This window comes from Peromyscus eremicus, chromosome 14 (genome assembly GCF_949786415.1).
Source record: "Peromyscus eremicus chromosome 14, PerEre_H2_v1, whole genome shotgun sequence".
NCBI lineage: Eukaryota > Metazoa > Chordata > Mammalia > Rodentia > Cricetidae > Peromyscus > Peromyscus eremicus.
Window position 1 is genome coordinate 60,972,703 of NC_081430.1, and position 16,716 is coordinate 60,989,418.

The 16,716-nt window shown below is 55.4% G+C and overlaps 1 protein-coding gene across 1 annotated transcript in view; it reads right to left on the reverse strand.

Moving 5' to 3' along the window:
* Ahnak2 (AHNAK nucleoprotein 2) overlaps positions 1 to 16,261 on the reverse strand; it is a 33,609-nt gene extending 17,348 nt beyond the window's left edge. The window contains exons 1-5 of the mRNA XM_059279635.1: positions 16,207 to 16,261; positions 1,795 to 1,853; positions 1,593 to 1,691; positions 893 to 994; positions 11 to 161 (exon numbers count right to left, since the gene is read on the reverse strand). Of these exons, the coding sequence (XP_059135618.1) occupies positions 11 to 161; positions 893 to 994; positions 1,593 to 1,691; positions 1,795 to 1,853; positions 16,207 to 16,261 (466 nt within the window). The remainder of the gene's footprint in view (positions 1 to 10; positions 162 to 892; positions 995 to 1,592; positions 1,692 to 1,794; positions 1,854 to 16,206) is intronic.
* Positions 16,262 to 16,716: the final 455 nt, after the last annotated feature.

Below are 16,716 nucleotides of genomic sequence, written 5' to 3' on the forward strand. Positions count from 1 at the left end.
GTTGTAATACCTTCTTTCAGGCTGAATAGTTTGGCAGCAGAGGAGTCCTTCAGCACTTGCTTGACAAAGATCCCCTGGTCCCCTCCACCTGTGACTGTGTAGCCACTGGCTCCTGACTCTACCTCAGTCTTCAAGGTCACCTCTGTTGCCTCCTGCGTAGACTGAGGCAGAAGAAGGGCATGATGAGTGCTTGCCTATCTCATATAGGCATTACTGTCGTGGCCAGTATCTCACAAGGATGGTGATCTGTGCTGCCTGGGTAGAAGCTGGGGTACCATCCAAGTGGGCCAGGCTGCTGGGTCTGGGGTTTAGAGAAAGCCCAGCTGCAGGAAGCCTCAGTTGGAATCAGGGGACAGTCTGTCTAGGCAGCCTCCAGGGGAGAGGCTCTAGCCAGCCTTCCTTCTGCTGATCCTTCACTGGTTCATTACAAATGTGTGAAGCATCCATCCCATGTAAAGCACCAGGGCTGGATCCCAGGAGGGACACAAACACTGGGGATGTCTGCAGTCCCCCTGATCCTACAAATGATGGCCACCCACTTTGCCCATCAAACTGAGGCTATCCAGGGAAGCACAGAGGCAAAATGACCCTTAAGGGGTACCCAGGTGAACCCCTCCCATCTTCCTTGAACAAGGCTCTTCCTCACCATAGCCTGGGTACCATTGTCCACCGTGCTGTCCACTGCACATTGAAGTATGGCTGTACATATGCTAGTCGGGGTCAGACTCTTCCCATTAGAGGGTAGACACTAGCCTCTGCACCTGCCCCTCCCAGGCCTGAGGCACAGGCGCACTATCCCCAGGGCACAGGGTATGCCCTCCCTCATCTCCTGGGGCTGCAGCCCTTGAGGAAGGGTTATCTATCCCCTGACTCTCACTGGTATGGCACCTACCTCTGGATGATTCATACTGGAGAAGGCTGTGGATTCTCCTGAATCCCTTTTCCACCAGGATCTCCGTCTGCCAGAGGAGCTGTGCCTGCCCTGGTTGTTTTCCTGCAGTCAAGGGGTTGGGAGTTACCACTTACTCTGCTAAGGAGACACGAGTGTCAGGGAGGCTCCGAGCAGGAGAACCCAGGATGCAGGAATACAGGAAGTCCGGGTGCGAGAGTACCGGGGAGCTGAGTACCTAACCTCACTGGGAAAGGCAGTTCTCAGCCTCCTGTTTCCTCACTGAGGAACAGGTATGCCCCCACCCTGTAGCAACTGGAGGTACTTTAGAAGAGGGAAGACTTTCAAAGTGTAAAATGAGTCTTCAGCGCAGACAGGTCTCCTCTGATCCCTGCATGGCTCCTCTCCAAGATGGTATGAGTGTACATGGATGGGTGTGCTATGAAGGAGTATGCCCCTGCCACATCCCACAGTGGGTTCTCAGAGTTTGTCACACACACACACACACACACACACACACACACACACACACACATACGAGCTGCAAGTGTCCCCATCTCCACAGTGGCTCAGCCAGCTAAAGGGAGGGACAGTGGAGAAGAGGGCAAGACCAAATGCCTACGGCAGAGGGCAAGCGGGATAACGTGCCTGTGGGCCACACCCGAGCCCTCCTTCGGCCAGCGGTTCTGCCCTGCAGGCTTACCTGGGCTCCAAAGCCAGCACCGTCAGCTGTGTATTCATAAACAGGGGAGGACCCCTGCGGCCTTGGCCGAATGATCTCACCCACAGGCCCTTCAGTCACCTGGAGGAAGATAATAAAGTTACTTCCAACTACCAGCTCTCCAGCCTGGGGGGAGACGGGGCGGGGCTGAAGAGGAAGAGGTTCCCCTTGGGGTGACACTCACAGAGTAGTCCTCTTCAGTCTCCACCCCTGGCTCCTGGTTCTGCAGCTGCCGTCCAGACACTACAGAGACAAGAGCGGTTAGTGGACGTGAGGGCGGTAGGCTGTAAGGTGAACATGGGAAAACAGGGTATGCAAGGGTGAACATGGGCCTGAGGGAAGATCCAGAGACCCTGGGTGGAGCAACCGCAGGACAGCAGTAGAGTGGGATTTGCAGATTTAGTCCAAGAGAGAAACACAAACAGTAACTACCCAGAGCCTGAAATTAACATCCAGAGTTGCTGTAATATGTTCTGCTACACGTCCTGCATCCATCTCCAAATCACAGGCAGTAAAAAGAAACAAGAAGATGGAGCTCCACACTGAAGAGCAAGGCAAGTGATGGACGGTGTCTCCAAGAGTCCGCAGACTCCAACTAACCGCTAACAGATTGTTTAAAACGCTAAAGGAAACCATGCATGGGGTTAAAGACTGATGGCAGGCTCTCAGAGAGAGAACCTACGAGGGTTAGAGATGTAGTTACGTTGGTAGACTGCTTGTCTAGCATGCACAAAGCCCTGCTTCGATTTCCAGGAACGCATACCCCAGCACGGTACCCACAGCTGCACCCCCACCACTTGAAGGGTGAATGCAGGAGGACTGGGGTTCAAGGTCATCCTCAGCTGTATGTTTTCAGGCCAGTCTGAGATAGATGTTACCATGCATCACATAAAAATCAATCAATTCAACCCTGAATTTTTAAAGCCAAAATTGTGGAAATTCTGGAGTGGAGTATGTATTAGAGACTCAATAGTAGATCGGAGGAGCCTGGAGAAAGCACTTCAGACTGAATTTCATAACTGCTTTGAAGAACACGAGAGAAAAGCTGAAGAAAGATGAGCAGAGCCTCAGAAATCTTCAGGAAGAAACAGAGAAAAAGGCGGAAAAACCTGCTGAAGAAACAATGGAAGGAACTAGTTGACAGGTCCAAGGGACTCGACAAATCCTGAGCAGAGATCTTCACGGAACAAACCATGATCAAAGAAAGTGGCCCAGCACACAGAAAGACACAAAAACACCGCTGACAACCGGCTTCTCAGAAGAATGGAGTAACAGCCAGCCCCGGACCTGGTGAGACAGACGTTCAGGAGGTAAAGGTGTCCCCGGGACCCCTGCGACGAGTGGAGAGAACTGACCTCCACGTAAGCGCCATGGCATGGGCACCTGTGTGCACAGTCCAGGCGACACAAGACCAGGACTCAAAGAGACAGTTAAAGAGAAGGCAGGCATGGTGGCGCTTGTTTTTAATCCCGGCATTCCAGAGGTAGATGCAGGCAGACCGCTGTGAGTCCAAGGGCAGCCTGGTCTACATGGTGAGTTCTGAGCTACCCAGAGCTACATTCTGAGACCCTGTCTCAAAAATAAAATTAAATAAAAAAACTGTGGAAATAAGAAGAAAATTCAACAATATTTGCAAAGACTGAAAGAAAAAAAGCTTTCAGGCAAGAACTTGATCCCCCATTCTCCTACAACAACCATTACACTTGTACACATTGAAAGAAAGAAGAAAAAAGAAAAGAAGAGAGGAAGGGAGGGAGGGAAGAAAAAAAGAAAGAAAGAAAGCCTGAGTTGGTAGATGAAGTCCCGAGTGAATGTGTGTTATTGGCAAAGACCAATGCCTCAGGCCCCCGGGAAATGGCAAGATGTTCCTCTAGTCCATGTGTAGACGCTGACAGAAAGCCTGAGTGCAGCCTCCTCCCAGATGGACGGCAACCGAGACTGCGCCCTACAGAGACTTCCAAGCAGACTCGCATTAGATTACCCTCCTTCTTGTACATAACGAAAGCACCGAGGTTCCAGGCTGTGTGTGGTTGCTGCCGCTCCATCAGAGTGAGCATGGCCTAGCCAGTACCGGCTTTTCTGTATGTGTGTCTGTGTATCTGTCCTTTCTTTATTCCCTTTCTTCATTTCCAGAACCAATCCATGCGGGACAGGCTTCCACAGAACTCATCTTTTTTAAAACGTGGGTGTGATGGCTTGCACGTGTAACCCTAACACTGGGGAGGTAGAGATAAGTGGTTTCCTGGGGCTCACAGGCCAGTCAGCCTAGCCTACAAGGCCGGTGAGAGACCCTGCCTCAAAATCTAGTGTGAACAGTATCCAGGGAACAATGTCTGAAACTGGCATCTGGCCTACACACACACACACACACACACACACACGGGGGGGGGGGGAGGGAGAGAGAGAGAGAGTTCAAAATTTGCATGCTTTACAAAGGATGGTGTGAAAATGGTCAATTAATACAAGAAAAAACGGCCAGCCCCCTAGCGAAATGCAGATTAAAAAACCACAAAGCAAAGTAGATCTCCCAGCACCATAGGAATGGAAGGCTCTTCTCAGTGAGGGGTGCAGGGGCCACTGGACATGGGAAAATACTATCTTTATTGCCAACTCAGCCACAGAACACGTTGATTTTTATGTGAATTACAGTTCCAAAGATGAAGATTTAATAAATCTTAAAGAAAACAGAAATTACTTTGGCAGAGAACAAAAAAATCTTAAACAAGACACCAAGGCTGGTGAGATGGCCCTCGGGTAAAAGACGCTGGCCACCAAGCCTGGTGACCTGAGTTCAGTCCTTGGGACCCACATGATGTCCTCTGACCTCTCCATGTCCTGTGGCACATGTGTTTGTACACATACACAGACACACACACAATAAAGAAAGAAAGAAATGTAACTTTTTTTTAATTAGCCCAAGTGAAATAAGTGAGAAATCAGTCTACCTTAAAATCTGGAACTTCAGTCAGGCGAAGACACCGGTGAGGGTGTGAAAATTCAGGCCCCAGCCTGGGCAAAGATGTTTGTAAGACATCTTTGTAAATTAGCAAATACAGGTGACCTGCCCGGAAAGTGTAAATGGTTCTTGCAAACCAAAAGACAGGCTAAATGACCCAGTGAAAACCAGGCCAGGGCTGGGAGCACAGGTCAGTGGCAGAAGCCAGGAGTTTAATTTCCAGACGGAAGAAAGGAGGAAGAATGGAAGCAGGAAAGGAGCTGGGGAGGGAGAAAAATAGACATGGAGGGCATGCACATAGAATGTACAACCGGCCTTCCAAATCCACAGTGAGGACTCATGCCGTTCCCAGAGCGGCTGAAATGAAAAGGCCTGGGTGTGCTGAAGGAGAAGAAGACATTGGCAGCTGGAATTCCTGTCCCATCTAGGCATGAGGTGAACTGGGACAATCGGTTTGGAAAATGGCCTGCTGATATTGACCAAGGCCATCTACCTGCCGTCTACCTGCTGGCCCTGCAGCTTCACAGCCAGGCACAAGCTAATAGGCACCAGCATGTCACCATGGTGCCAGCATGCTCTGCTGCTCCGGTGACACTCCTGCTCATCTCTGCCCTACAATTTTTTTTTCATTTTTGGTTTTTGGTTTTGTTTTGTTTTGACATAGGGTTTCACCATGTAGCACTGGCTGTCCTGGAACTCACAGAGATCCAGCTGACTCTGCCTCCTGAGTGCTGGAATTAAAGGTGTGTGCCACCATACCCAGCACCCTACAAATTTTTAAGTGATATAAGTCAACATACTTTCTCTGTGCTGAGAATAGTGTTTATTCATCAGAAGATAGAACGGCAGTGAGTGGCCTCTTTAGTCCATTGCTGCCTTTGCAAATAAAGTTTTATTGGGACATAGAAAAAACAAACAAAATTTTCCCCCACATAGAACTCCAGCCTAAAGTCCCTGAATTCTGCTAAATATTCAGAGGAAGAACAGCCCTGATGGACATGGACCGTGGCTGGGCCTGGGCTCCAGGACTACCTCCACAAGGGAAGCAATGCTGAGGTTTAAGCCCCACCGCGGCTTCAGGCCTGTCCTGAGGGGTGGAGTCCCTGCTACACAGACATTGTCCTTGACATTCTCATAGGACAAGGAGCTCCAGGCCTAGCAGGATTCTGGATGTAGCTACTATGCTCTGGTCAACCTGGATTCCCGCAGGTATGCTCAGAGGCCACCCTGCCAGTCCCGACACTCCTGTCCCCAGAGGCACCCCAGGAGTTGTGCCTATCAGCACTTGACACTCTAGCTTCTTCTCCTGCCTGTTTTGCTGTTGTTCTTTTAAAAGTGGCTCTGAGAGGGCCAGGGATGGAGCTTCCCGGGGTTAGTCCTCCTGAGGGAGGTGGGGAGGGTCCAAGACGGCCTGTCAGGTCCCACCTCTCCTTCCTGTTACTCTGTGGGCTAAACCATAGACCCTGACCTCTAGGACATCAGGAAAGTCACAGTCTCCATTTATAAGACTGACCTTAGGCAAGATAATAGTCAAGGAACTCCATATCCCTGGAATCCCCATGTGCATGTCCCATAACCTAGTGATAGAAAGTGTGCCAATCATCTGTCTCCATCATCATGCCCGCCTAGTCTTTGTCCATGCACCCCACCACTGCTGGGGCCTCCCAGGATTGCTCAGAGAATCCACACTTTGCCCTAGCCACATATTGACTTAGGGGGTGTGGAAAGGGGGTAGTTATAGGAGGGACTCTGGGTCAACTACCCTTCCTGGAAGCCAGGCAAGGATAGATGAACCTACGTCTTCCTGTTTCCCTGGCTGAGGCTGGAGCTTTGGCCAGGGTCCAGGCCTAGGACTGGGCCCAGCTGGTGCTGGGATGGGGGTCCCAGAATGGAAGACCCCCATGGCCAGACAGTGACCTATCCCTGAGAAATTGTATTCCATACCTGTCTCACAGGAGTTTCATGAATGTCAAAAGCCTATGAGGAAAGGTGTTGACAGCTGGGATGTGGGAAGCATGAGGCAGACCAGCCCGGCCCTGCTGGCTGGGGTTCAGGCCCCTTCTCAGGCTCAGCAAGCTTCAGTATAGCCAATCCCACCCACACAGCCCCCCTTCCTTGTGAGGATGGACAGCAACGGCCCTGGGAAGAGGCATGAACTCTGCCATGAGGCTGCACTCCAGGCTTCAGCAGGATCCCCCGCCCAGGAACGCACAAAGAGGAAAGCAGAAACTCTACCGACTGCTAGGTGGAGAGAGGCTGCCTACGCCCACCAGCTGTGGGGATGAGGGAAGCCTGGGGCAGAGTCTCATCCACCTAGAACATGACTCCCAGATCGGGGGGATAGGGGACAGGGAAGCACCCTAACAGCCTGGCCACATCCGTCTCTCAAAGACAGTCTGTAAGCAGCCCAGCCTGGAATACTGCCATCTAAATAATGACACAGGTTGTTGAAGGTCACCAAAGCGCTGTTTTATAGAGGAGGAAATGGGGACACACCTGAGCCAAGCCTAGCAGGTCTGGCCACTGTCACCTGATAGTCCCCCAAATTCCCTGCCCTACCCCCTAGCACCCCAACCCCTTCACACAGTTCCAAACACTGCCACTGACATCCCACTCCTACATACACAAACCTGTACTCAGGAAGGGACCCCAGGACCCCAGGGAAGCCACTTCCCCGCCAGGACATGCTGGTGCCGAACAAGGACACAGACCTGCTTTAAAGAAGATGAAGTTCTAGGAACTGGACTAGTTTAGGGTGAGGCTGAACAGGTCAGCTCCGGAGGAGGGTAAGGGAGCCAAGCAGGGGCTGCATAGAGGGGTGTCCTGCCCCCATGATCCATGGCCACTTTCCTGTTCAGGGCCATCCCAGCAGGGCCATGGAGGCAGGGTGGGGCGTGCGCATAAACAAAACTGGAGTTTGCATTCAGACTGCTTGATTTCCAGGTGGGGCCTGGGTCAGTAGCCACGTTTGCATGTTACCAGGGCAGTGGGATCCTTAGGAAACTGGCTGAGAGACTCTCCAGTTGCCTGAGGGTTGTGTGTATGGGTGCCCAGGACAGGCTCCCACTGCCGAGGCCACTTCTTTCAGAGTGGGATCCTAGTACCCTTACAGGCTCACACGCAGCCGGGTCCACCCCACCTTGCATGCACTCAGGCCCCGCCCCATCCGGGCACTTCACAAAGCAAGTGCCAAGCCGGGCTGACTGTCATGAGACCTTCAGACCTCGTGAAGCAACAGCCAGGCGGTGGCAGGTCTGCCCACTCCGTCCCCCAGTGCGTCTGCAGATGAGTCTGAGGACTAGGGAACAGCGCCAGCTCCTGAGGGCGAGCCGCACAGTCCAGGGCCAGAGCTCTTCCCCACACAGGCCAGCTATACCCAGGAGGATGTTCCCATGTTTCTCTCCCAAAACAAGCTCTCTGGAATCACCTGCCTCAACTCACCGCTTCCTTCCGTGCCCAGGCCCTCTCCACGGCTGAACTCTTCACAGACTGCTGCTCCCCCACACTCCCCCAGAGGCAAACTCACAGGCAGGGAGGTCGTCCTGTTGTTGTTGCCTCTGCATCCCACACACTTGGAGCTTGGTATACAACAGGTACAGAGTAAATGCCAGTACAAGAAATGGCTAAGGAGGGAAAGAGAATGAGCTGGTCAAAACTCCCGGCCATGCTGAGTGTGGTGGCATGTGGCCATAATCCCAGCACTCAAGAGGCAGAGACAAGAAGAAAGGAAGACCAGCCGGAGCTGCACAGTGAGTCCCAACCAGTGTGGGTTACAGAGAAAGAACCTGCCTCAACAAACAAAATAAAATGGTGATGGGCAGCCCTGCCCGGACTTAGAAGGACGCTGCATCTGTGGGCCATAGGAGCAGCAGGTGGGCCCAGGCCAGCTCCTGTATCTGGAGAAACTCAGACATGGAAAAGTATACTAGCCCATCAACCCCCAAAGATTCAGAAGCCAGCAGGAATGGCCACCACACCTTCAACCATCCAGGAATAAACCAGCTTCCCTGGTCCTTTGAGTAGAAAGGCAAAACTCTGGACACCAGGAACAGTGTGGCCCATCATGGGCAGTCCACTATTCCAGACCCACCTTGGGTAACCCCGTAAGTGAGTCAGGTCTTGTCTGAGCCACCCTTCTACGACCGTTCCAGGCCTCTGCACACCAAACCAGGTCAGGGGCCTCCATCTGAGGACCCCTCCCTAGGCCACAAGGCCCAACCTTGCGGGTCTGTATCCTGCTACTAAAAGAGCTACTTGGTACCTGTGGCACCAATGTCCCTCACAAACTAGGCTCTCTCCAAGCAAAAACCACTAGTCACACCAGACAGGGGCAGGGGCAGGGGCAGGGGCAGGGGCAGCTGGGAGTTTTGTCTCACCCCACAGCTTAGAACGCAAACTGGGAGGTACTGCTCCAGGGCCTTCCTGGCTCCAGGCCATCTGGGGTCCAAACAGCTCTTTGCCAGCATTTTCTCAAACCGGCTTGGTTGGCCCTGGCACAAGTCAGCTGCGGCCACAGAGAACTGACACCCCTATCCTTCAACATCAGCAGGAAGCAGAAGAGGAAGAAGGTGCCCAGCCCAGCTTTGCCCCTCCAGCCTCCCTTGCTGGCTGCCCATCCGGCCCCCTCTGACCTGCTGAGTGGCGAGAGAGAGGGGCAGGTGTTGCTGCGGGCTGAGCCCAGAAGGGGACGGGGTGCAGAAGGGTGCAGCCACTTCTCCGAAGAGGACGCGTTCCCAAACTTGTGCAGAAGAAACCCTGGGCTGGCTGCTCCCACCAGTCCCTCCCTCCACAGCCCCTCCCCTGCTGTCTCTCCTCCCAAGTCTTCAGCCAGGCTCAGAGCCCTGCCAACCCCCCTCCCCAACACACACACACACACACACACACCCTACCAGAGGGAGTGGGCGGTTCCCCTCACAGGCTGACTCTGGGAGCCAGGGACCCCACCCCAGCTCCCCACCCCCACCAGCCCAGGCAGCTGACCTGGAGAGGAAACGCCTGCTGTCTGACTCACAACCACTAGCCCAGCCAGTTAGCAACTGTGTGAGCAGCTGCCTGTTGTGTGGCTACACAGATAGGAAGCGGGTTCTCCCATGCCCAGGTCTTGGGCCTCAGTTTCCCTGTGATGGTTGGGGGTTCAAAAAAGGGAAAGGGGCCGGATGTGGTGGTTCATGCAGCACTTGGGAGGTAGAGATAGGCAGACCTCTGAGTTTGAGACCAGCCTAGTCTACATGATAAGTTCCAGAGCAGTCAGAGGTACATAGTGAGACCCTGTCTTAAAAAAAAGAGGAGGAGGAAGAGGAGGAGGAGGAGGAGGAGGAGGAGGAAGTCTGGAAAGGCTAGCTCGATCCTCAACACACCTAACACAACACCTTTCTAGTGCTCTGGCAAAAGGCATCTCCTGCACTTGGAGATGGGGTGAGGGTTACTGCATAATACATGTGTAGCTGGACCTCCAAGCTGACATTTGCACTTCACTCCCACCCTTAGGTTTTGGAGACTAATGGTGGCTGAGAAAGCTGCCTCCTTGGTCTTCAGATCTCCAGTCACGCACTGCCCAGAGCTCACACACCTCCCTCAGCTCCTCGTTCCCACCCCTCCCTGCTCTAGGCGGTCAGCAGGCCTGAGCGGAGCCACTAGATGTACTAGCTGCAGCTCTGCTGGGATCCCAGGGCTGGCTGTGGGCACCTGAGCCTAAGGACAGGCTGCAGCAGACTCACAGAGCTAAGGGGTCCAGCCCAGGGTTCCAGGGTAGGGAAGGTCAATATGGGCGGTCCTGCCAAACATACCAGGCCCTAGATCAGCAGAAATGAGAGCCACTAGAAGCAGCAGAAGAGCCAGGCCCTCTACTGGGATACAGAAGTCAAGAGCAGCCTGAAGTGGAGACCAGCTCAGAGAACGCCAAGGACAAGAGAAGGCAGGGGTCACTGGCGAGCAAAGAGGCAAAGGGGCAGAGCTTCAGGGACACCCTCAGTCCTGGAAGGGGAAGAACTGGCCAGCTTCTCCAAACCTTGCCCTAAAAACCTAACGGTGGTGGCAGCAGAAAACAGCTCTGTTTACACTGCACAAGAAAGCCGTCTCGGTCTGCTCCCCACCTCCCGCTCCAGGGCCCATCTCCCAGGCAGCTCTCACCTGGGAACTCTGTTTACTGCCTGACACCAGACCCAACTGTCAACTCTAGGTGGGGCAAGGCTGGCTGAGTCAGCAAGGCCCTGCAAGCTGGGGCAGTTCAGCTGGAGGTGGGAAGGATGCTGGCATGAAGCAGGTCTCCTGAGCCTGGCAATCAATCCAGTCAGGCCCCTCTGTCCCTGGGGCCCAGTGCACAGTGCCTTCTGACTCCCCCTGCTTCTTCTGTCCCTTGCCCCACCCACCTGGGGGGGGGCGGGGGCGGATCTGAGATCACCACGGCAATAGCCTTGGAGTCCCACCTCACTATAGCCAGAGGGATGGTCCCTGCAAAGGGACAGGCTGCTGGATGGCTGAGTCATCTTCCAAACCTGAGTGGGTCATGATCCCCCAGCACGGGCTCGGCCACAGAAAAAGCACTGGCGTGGCCCATCTCCACCCCCACCCCCACCCCCACCCCCACCCCCGTGTTCTTGGCTGAGGCGAGCCGCTGCACCAGTGACTCCTGAGATGACAGGGACTGGGACGGGTGACAGCAGGGAGGGAAAGCCGGGATCGCTGTGATTCTGGAGGACCTCACGAGCTGCCCCTGCCCAGAGCCGACCCAGAGGGGCTCACTTGACTCTCAGCAGGCTTTGCCTGCCTCAGATCCCAAGGATGGCCACACACACCCTGCTCGACCCTTGATTCTGTATAGCAGGGCCCCGTGGTCAGGTGTGAGTCAGTGGAGGGCATCTGCGAGTCACATGCCACAGACCCTAAGACTTAGGTGTCAGGATGTGTCAAGTGATGCCCACTGCACCTCTAGCTTGAAGCTGCCAGGACCCCAGCCCAGCTCTCTGATACCATGGGAACTTGGCAGTGACAAGATCGGGTGGGGCCAGGGGGCAGCTGATAGTGACTCAGCCGAGGGCATTCCTAGGGGATGTGTCACGGCACATCCTGGGTGCCGCTGCCACCCTCCCACCCTCTAGCAAGGCTGCCAAGGAAGGAGCCACCCAACAGTGGGCTGGCCCCAAGCATCTGTGGCAGGCTGCTCTTCCTCCTACAGAGGGTCCAGCTCTCAGGAAACAAAGGCTACCAGGGCATCAAAGAAGACATGGGAGGGGGACAAGGCAACTCGGCCTCAATGCCTGCAGGCTGGTTCCTGTTCTCATCTCCACTCAAGGCAAGCAGGAGCCCTGACTCAGCTGTGAATCCCAGTGCTGGGCAGCTCCTAGGGGCGGGTGGCAAGCCTGTGGACAAGGAGGCCCAGGTCCAGTTGAGGCCCTGAGCTGTTTGCGCTCTCACTGCCAGCACTGTATCCTGCAGGGAACGGACTTGAGGCCCCTTCCTGGTCTGCCCCACAACACCCAGCAACTCTGCCGACCGCTCCTCCTTCATCATTGGGATGCAAGGACCCTGGAGAGGGACCTCAGCACTGTCCTCTGTTCCCACCTGTACGCACTGGGGCCAGGTGTGTCCTGCAGCACGCTGGCCAGGAAGGGGCTCAGCAGCCAGCGTCAGGAGTGGCTGGAAGTGTTTTCGCCATGCGTGGGGTGTGGGGTGTGGGGAGTGGGGAACACAGCCTCCCGCCCCAGGCCTCCTGGGCCCAGACCCAATTTTCCATCTGAGAAAGTGCTTCTGACTATTAAATATTTATCCCAGCAAGGCAGGCCTTGGCTCCCTTGGCCCATGACTTCCAAAAAAAGAAAAATAAAGGGAAACCCAGAGGCAGAGGCAGGGAACAGGAAGACAGGGTCCCTGGAGACATGCTCTTCACAGGACAACAGCTTCCCTTAGAGTGGGGTCCAAAATTGGGAGTCAGTGTTTCCACCGAACTAAGCCTCCCTTCCCTCTGTATAACTCCATTTGCCCAGCGCCTGTCCCCTATCCAAGAACTGCCCAGATCCAGCCTGGTGAACATGGTTACTGCTGCTTGTGGCCTCCCTCCTCATGGACGCCTTTGAGCCCTCCGTGACACCTCCATGTACTGGGGCCACTTCCCACTTGCTAGACAAGCAATGAGTGAATCCCTGCTCTCCCTCCTAAGTCTGGGGACCTCCAGGAAGTAGTGTTCCAGCTCTCAGGCACAGATGGACAGGCATCTCTCATACTTGAGACCATCCCTGGGTGCAAGATCTGCCTCCTCCTGGGCAGAGGACAATACCAGCGAGATCTTGACTTTTTGCTCCCATGTGGCCGTGACACCCAAGTAGATAAGAGTTCCTCTCTTTCTGCCAGGGCTCAAACCTCTCCTCCCTAGCCAAGCTGGTCCAGGCTGCACCTGAAACACAAACATCTTCAGTGAAGGGTGTGGAGGAGGTCACAGAAGGAAGGAAAGACACAGAAGTCTGGAGTGAAATGCTCTCATCAGGGGCAGCAACTGGTGTAGCCCAGGACAGGAGAGCCTGTCTGAGCAGAGAGAGAATAAAGGCATTGCTACAGGACCACAGGTGGAGGTGGGCACAGCTGCCTGAGCACAGGAGGTTGGGAGGCTAGGGGATCTGCCAGCTCAATCCTCCTGTCTGCTCTCAAGCCCAAACTACCCCTTTCTTGGCTGATAGTGAAAAGCAGATACAGCCTGGTGCTTGGAGAGAGCAGGATGAAGCACGGTCCTGTCCCCTGAGCCATCCAAAGAAAGAGTCTTGCTGGGTGGTGGTGGCGCATGCCTTTAATCCCAGCACTCAGGAGGCAGAAGCAGGCAGATCTCTGAGTTCGAGGCCAGCCCGGTCTACACAGTGAGTTCCAGGACAGCTAGGGGTATGCAGAGAAACCCTGTCTTGAAAATTAATAAATAAATAGAGGAGGGGGGAAGAAAGGAAAAAGGAGCCTCTGGTGTTGTTAGCAACTGATCCAGCCCCCAACAGCGGCTTTTAATGTCACCTCATTCAAGTAGGGAAGTGGTCCAGGATAGCCCTCACTGCTTCCCCTCAGTGCCCGTCCACAGATACGTGCAAGCTGAGGAGGAGCCACCAGAACCCAGCCTCTTTTGTGCCCTGCCTGGTAGAGCAGGACAGCTGGTACCTCTCGGAACCACCTACCACCTCTCTCTGCTGGGTGTCTAGCGAGTTCCACTGTGACGCAGGGCTCAGCGTCCCTGCTCCCTGCTTCTGTATCCCATCTTCAGAACAAGAACATAGATTCCAACCAGTGTATCAACCCTATCCAGGAGATGATAAAGTAGTGAGAGCTGCATGTGTCCTCACTGGGAACACAGCTCTTTCTCAGCATGGCAGCCCGGGCACTCCTGGGCACAGATGTCAGGTCTGGACCTACGTCCTGACCCCAAGGCCGGGCACCTAAAAGCTGCTCTGGCCCTATACTCTTTGGGGGAAGGAGCTAGCCACGCCATGGCCCCCAGCCCCAAAGAAAGAACCTCCAGATACCCCTCATGGACTCCCCAGATCCAGCAGTGGTTTCTTGAAGAATGCTGGGAGTTAGTGCCTAGGCCGTGCCAGGCTGATGCAGGTGCAGTACAGGAGCCATCGCTTGGAAAACAGGACTCGCTCTAACTCTCTGTGACTCAGCTGTGCCTCTGGGAAGACACTCACACATACGCCCGGAGCGGTGTGACAACCAGCACCTATGGTGGTAAACTTCTTGATGCCAGTCTCACAGTGGGTGAAGGCACTTGGGCATTCCTGGGTTGGGTGCATCCCTTATACAGCTTCACCCCTCCCCACCCTTGCCCAATCTTGTGTAGGTACATTCCCAGCACATCCACCAGGGGGCAGCCTCTGAGCAAGTTAGCTGGAACAAGGGTGGCTCTGCCCTGGGCTGTAGGAGGCGGCAGATGGCCAAGGGTGCGCACCAGGAGTTTAAGAGACCAGGTATGCCTGGCACAGGAGGGCAACTCTGCCCTGTTGGGAGTGGACCACAGCTGGTAAAGGCCTAAAGCCAATCCTCCCCTTCAACCCACAGGGAGTATCCTTACAAAGCATGTATATCCCTGGGCCCCTGGACAGGGTGGAGCACAGCCTGGGCAGAACCATCCAGGCCCTTATCCTGAAAGTCTCCTACCAGAGCTGCACAGAGGCCACTGCTCTAACTCCCTAAGAGCAGGCAGACACAAGGAGAAACTGCTCCAGACAAGCTAGGGAACCAGCAGTTAAAAGAGGGAGGAGACACCCTTGAGTGGGAGAGGCACACCCTTGTGGGGTGAGGTACAGAATGTAAGTGAGGTGGTTCCCTCAACCTGAACCTAAGAATACGGAGGCCACTCATGCGCACTGGAGACAGGGCAGTCCTGTGCGCGCGGGCTTCTTCCCTCTGGGGAGGCCCATCTGCAGCGATATGGGCCAGAGCCAGCAATGGGGAAAGAGGAGAAGGTGGGGGTCCATCACTCTCCCACTGCTAGTGGGGCTAGTCAGGGCCCTTGGGCTCCCATCTGTACGTGGGAGAGTCCCAGCAGGAGAACCCCTGGGATAGCAAAAGCCAGTTCTCAGAGTTCCAGGCTCCAGTCCGGCCTCAACCCACACTGGACACACAGGCCACAGGAAGGGCTCTGGCAGCTCCCCTGAGTGGAGAAGATGCCAGGCAGGACCACCCCTCTGCATTGCACTCTGCATCATGAGTGGCCTCATCGCCATAACTGTCATCAACTTGTTTTCTCCCACAGGGAGGGCTCAGCCTGGACCAGTACAGCGCCTCTGTCCCAATCCCCCAGCCAGTGGCTGGCCAGGTGCCCTGGGTGTGGCCAGGCTGCTGCATGACTGACCCAGGGTCTGAAGGACAGTTCCTTGCTGCCCCACCCTGTCCTCCAAGACACCAGAGGTAGGTCCAGGACAAGGACCATCACATAAAAGCACGAGGTACCCACTCTGCAGCAGATGCTCAGCTCTGACCATGGGGTGGGGTCAACCTCCTTGACTGGAGCAACAGGACCCTACTCGGGCCCCTTAGGAAGGAAGCCCCAGACCTCAAGCCTCACCCTGCCCCAGCCACACCTAGTTGGCCATCCATATACATAGTAGCCACACAGTGCATCCAGCACAGTGCCTAAGCCTGGTAGCCCCAATCTAAGGCTTGGTCTAGCCAGGATGGTCCCCCCAAAAGCAGGTCAGAGGCTAGGTCTCGCAGGTCTCCTAGCCTAGGACTGATGACTGACCACCTGGGCCTGTTCCATCCAGTATGAAGCACCTATGCCTCTATAGCCACCTCACTGGGCAAAGCAGCGTCCCGGGGGTTACAGGAGGACCGCGATGAAAAGGTGAGAGAGAGGAAGGGACAGCGAGCAAGTCCAGAGTGCAAGGAGCCGCACAGAGTAATGCAAACCCAAGAAACAAAGTGAGCAGCAGAGATGGGGAAAGGAGTAAGAAGAACGAGGCAGGCACAAGTACGAGCGAGATGCAGAGACCCACAGAGCCAGCGAAGGACCAAAAGCACCAGAGACCCGCCCGCCAGCCCCCATCCATCTCTCCTGCCCTTCCTCCCACGCGCAACTTGTCCCGCACTGCGCGCCCCCGTCACGCCCCGGCGCGCCCCCAGAGCCCACCCGCCCGAGGGAAGCGGGCTGCAGGCGGGGGTGAGGCGCACCGCTGCCGGGGGCTCCGGGCCAGGTGGGCAGCACCACGTGGAAGCAGTCGCACATCTTGGCGGCTGGTGGTGCGGGCCGGCGGCGGCCCTGCGCGTCCAGTCAAGGCCAGGAGCTGATGCGCCTGGAGAAGGGCGGAGCCCACGGCTTCGGTACCCTGTGCTGCCGCGGGCAGCCGGGCTGTGACTGCGGCTTACTCCTGGGGTACCTCCAGACCTTGGCTACGGCCCCGCCCTGGTCCGCCCAGCCCACGCTGACCACTCGGCAGAGACGGCGAGGGCGGTGCCGCCGGTCTCATTCAGCCCATTGGTTGCCGCAGCTAAGGCCCCGCCCTACAACGGACCCGCCCCGTCGGACCCAGGCCCCTGTGGTCTGCCCTACCCCCAGCTGACTTCACCCCCTCCCTCCTCCAGATTGCGTTTCTGGGTCAGAGATTTGTCAAGTTCCTCCAGGGGCCACCAGATACCCTGCACCCGGAATCCAGGGCTTCCTTCCCTCCAGCTTGACTGTGG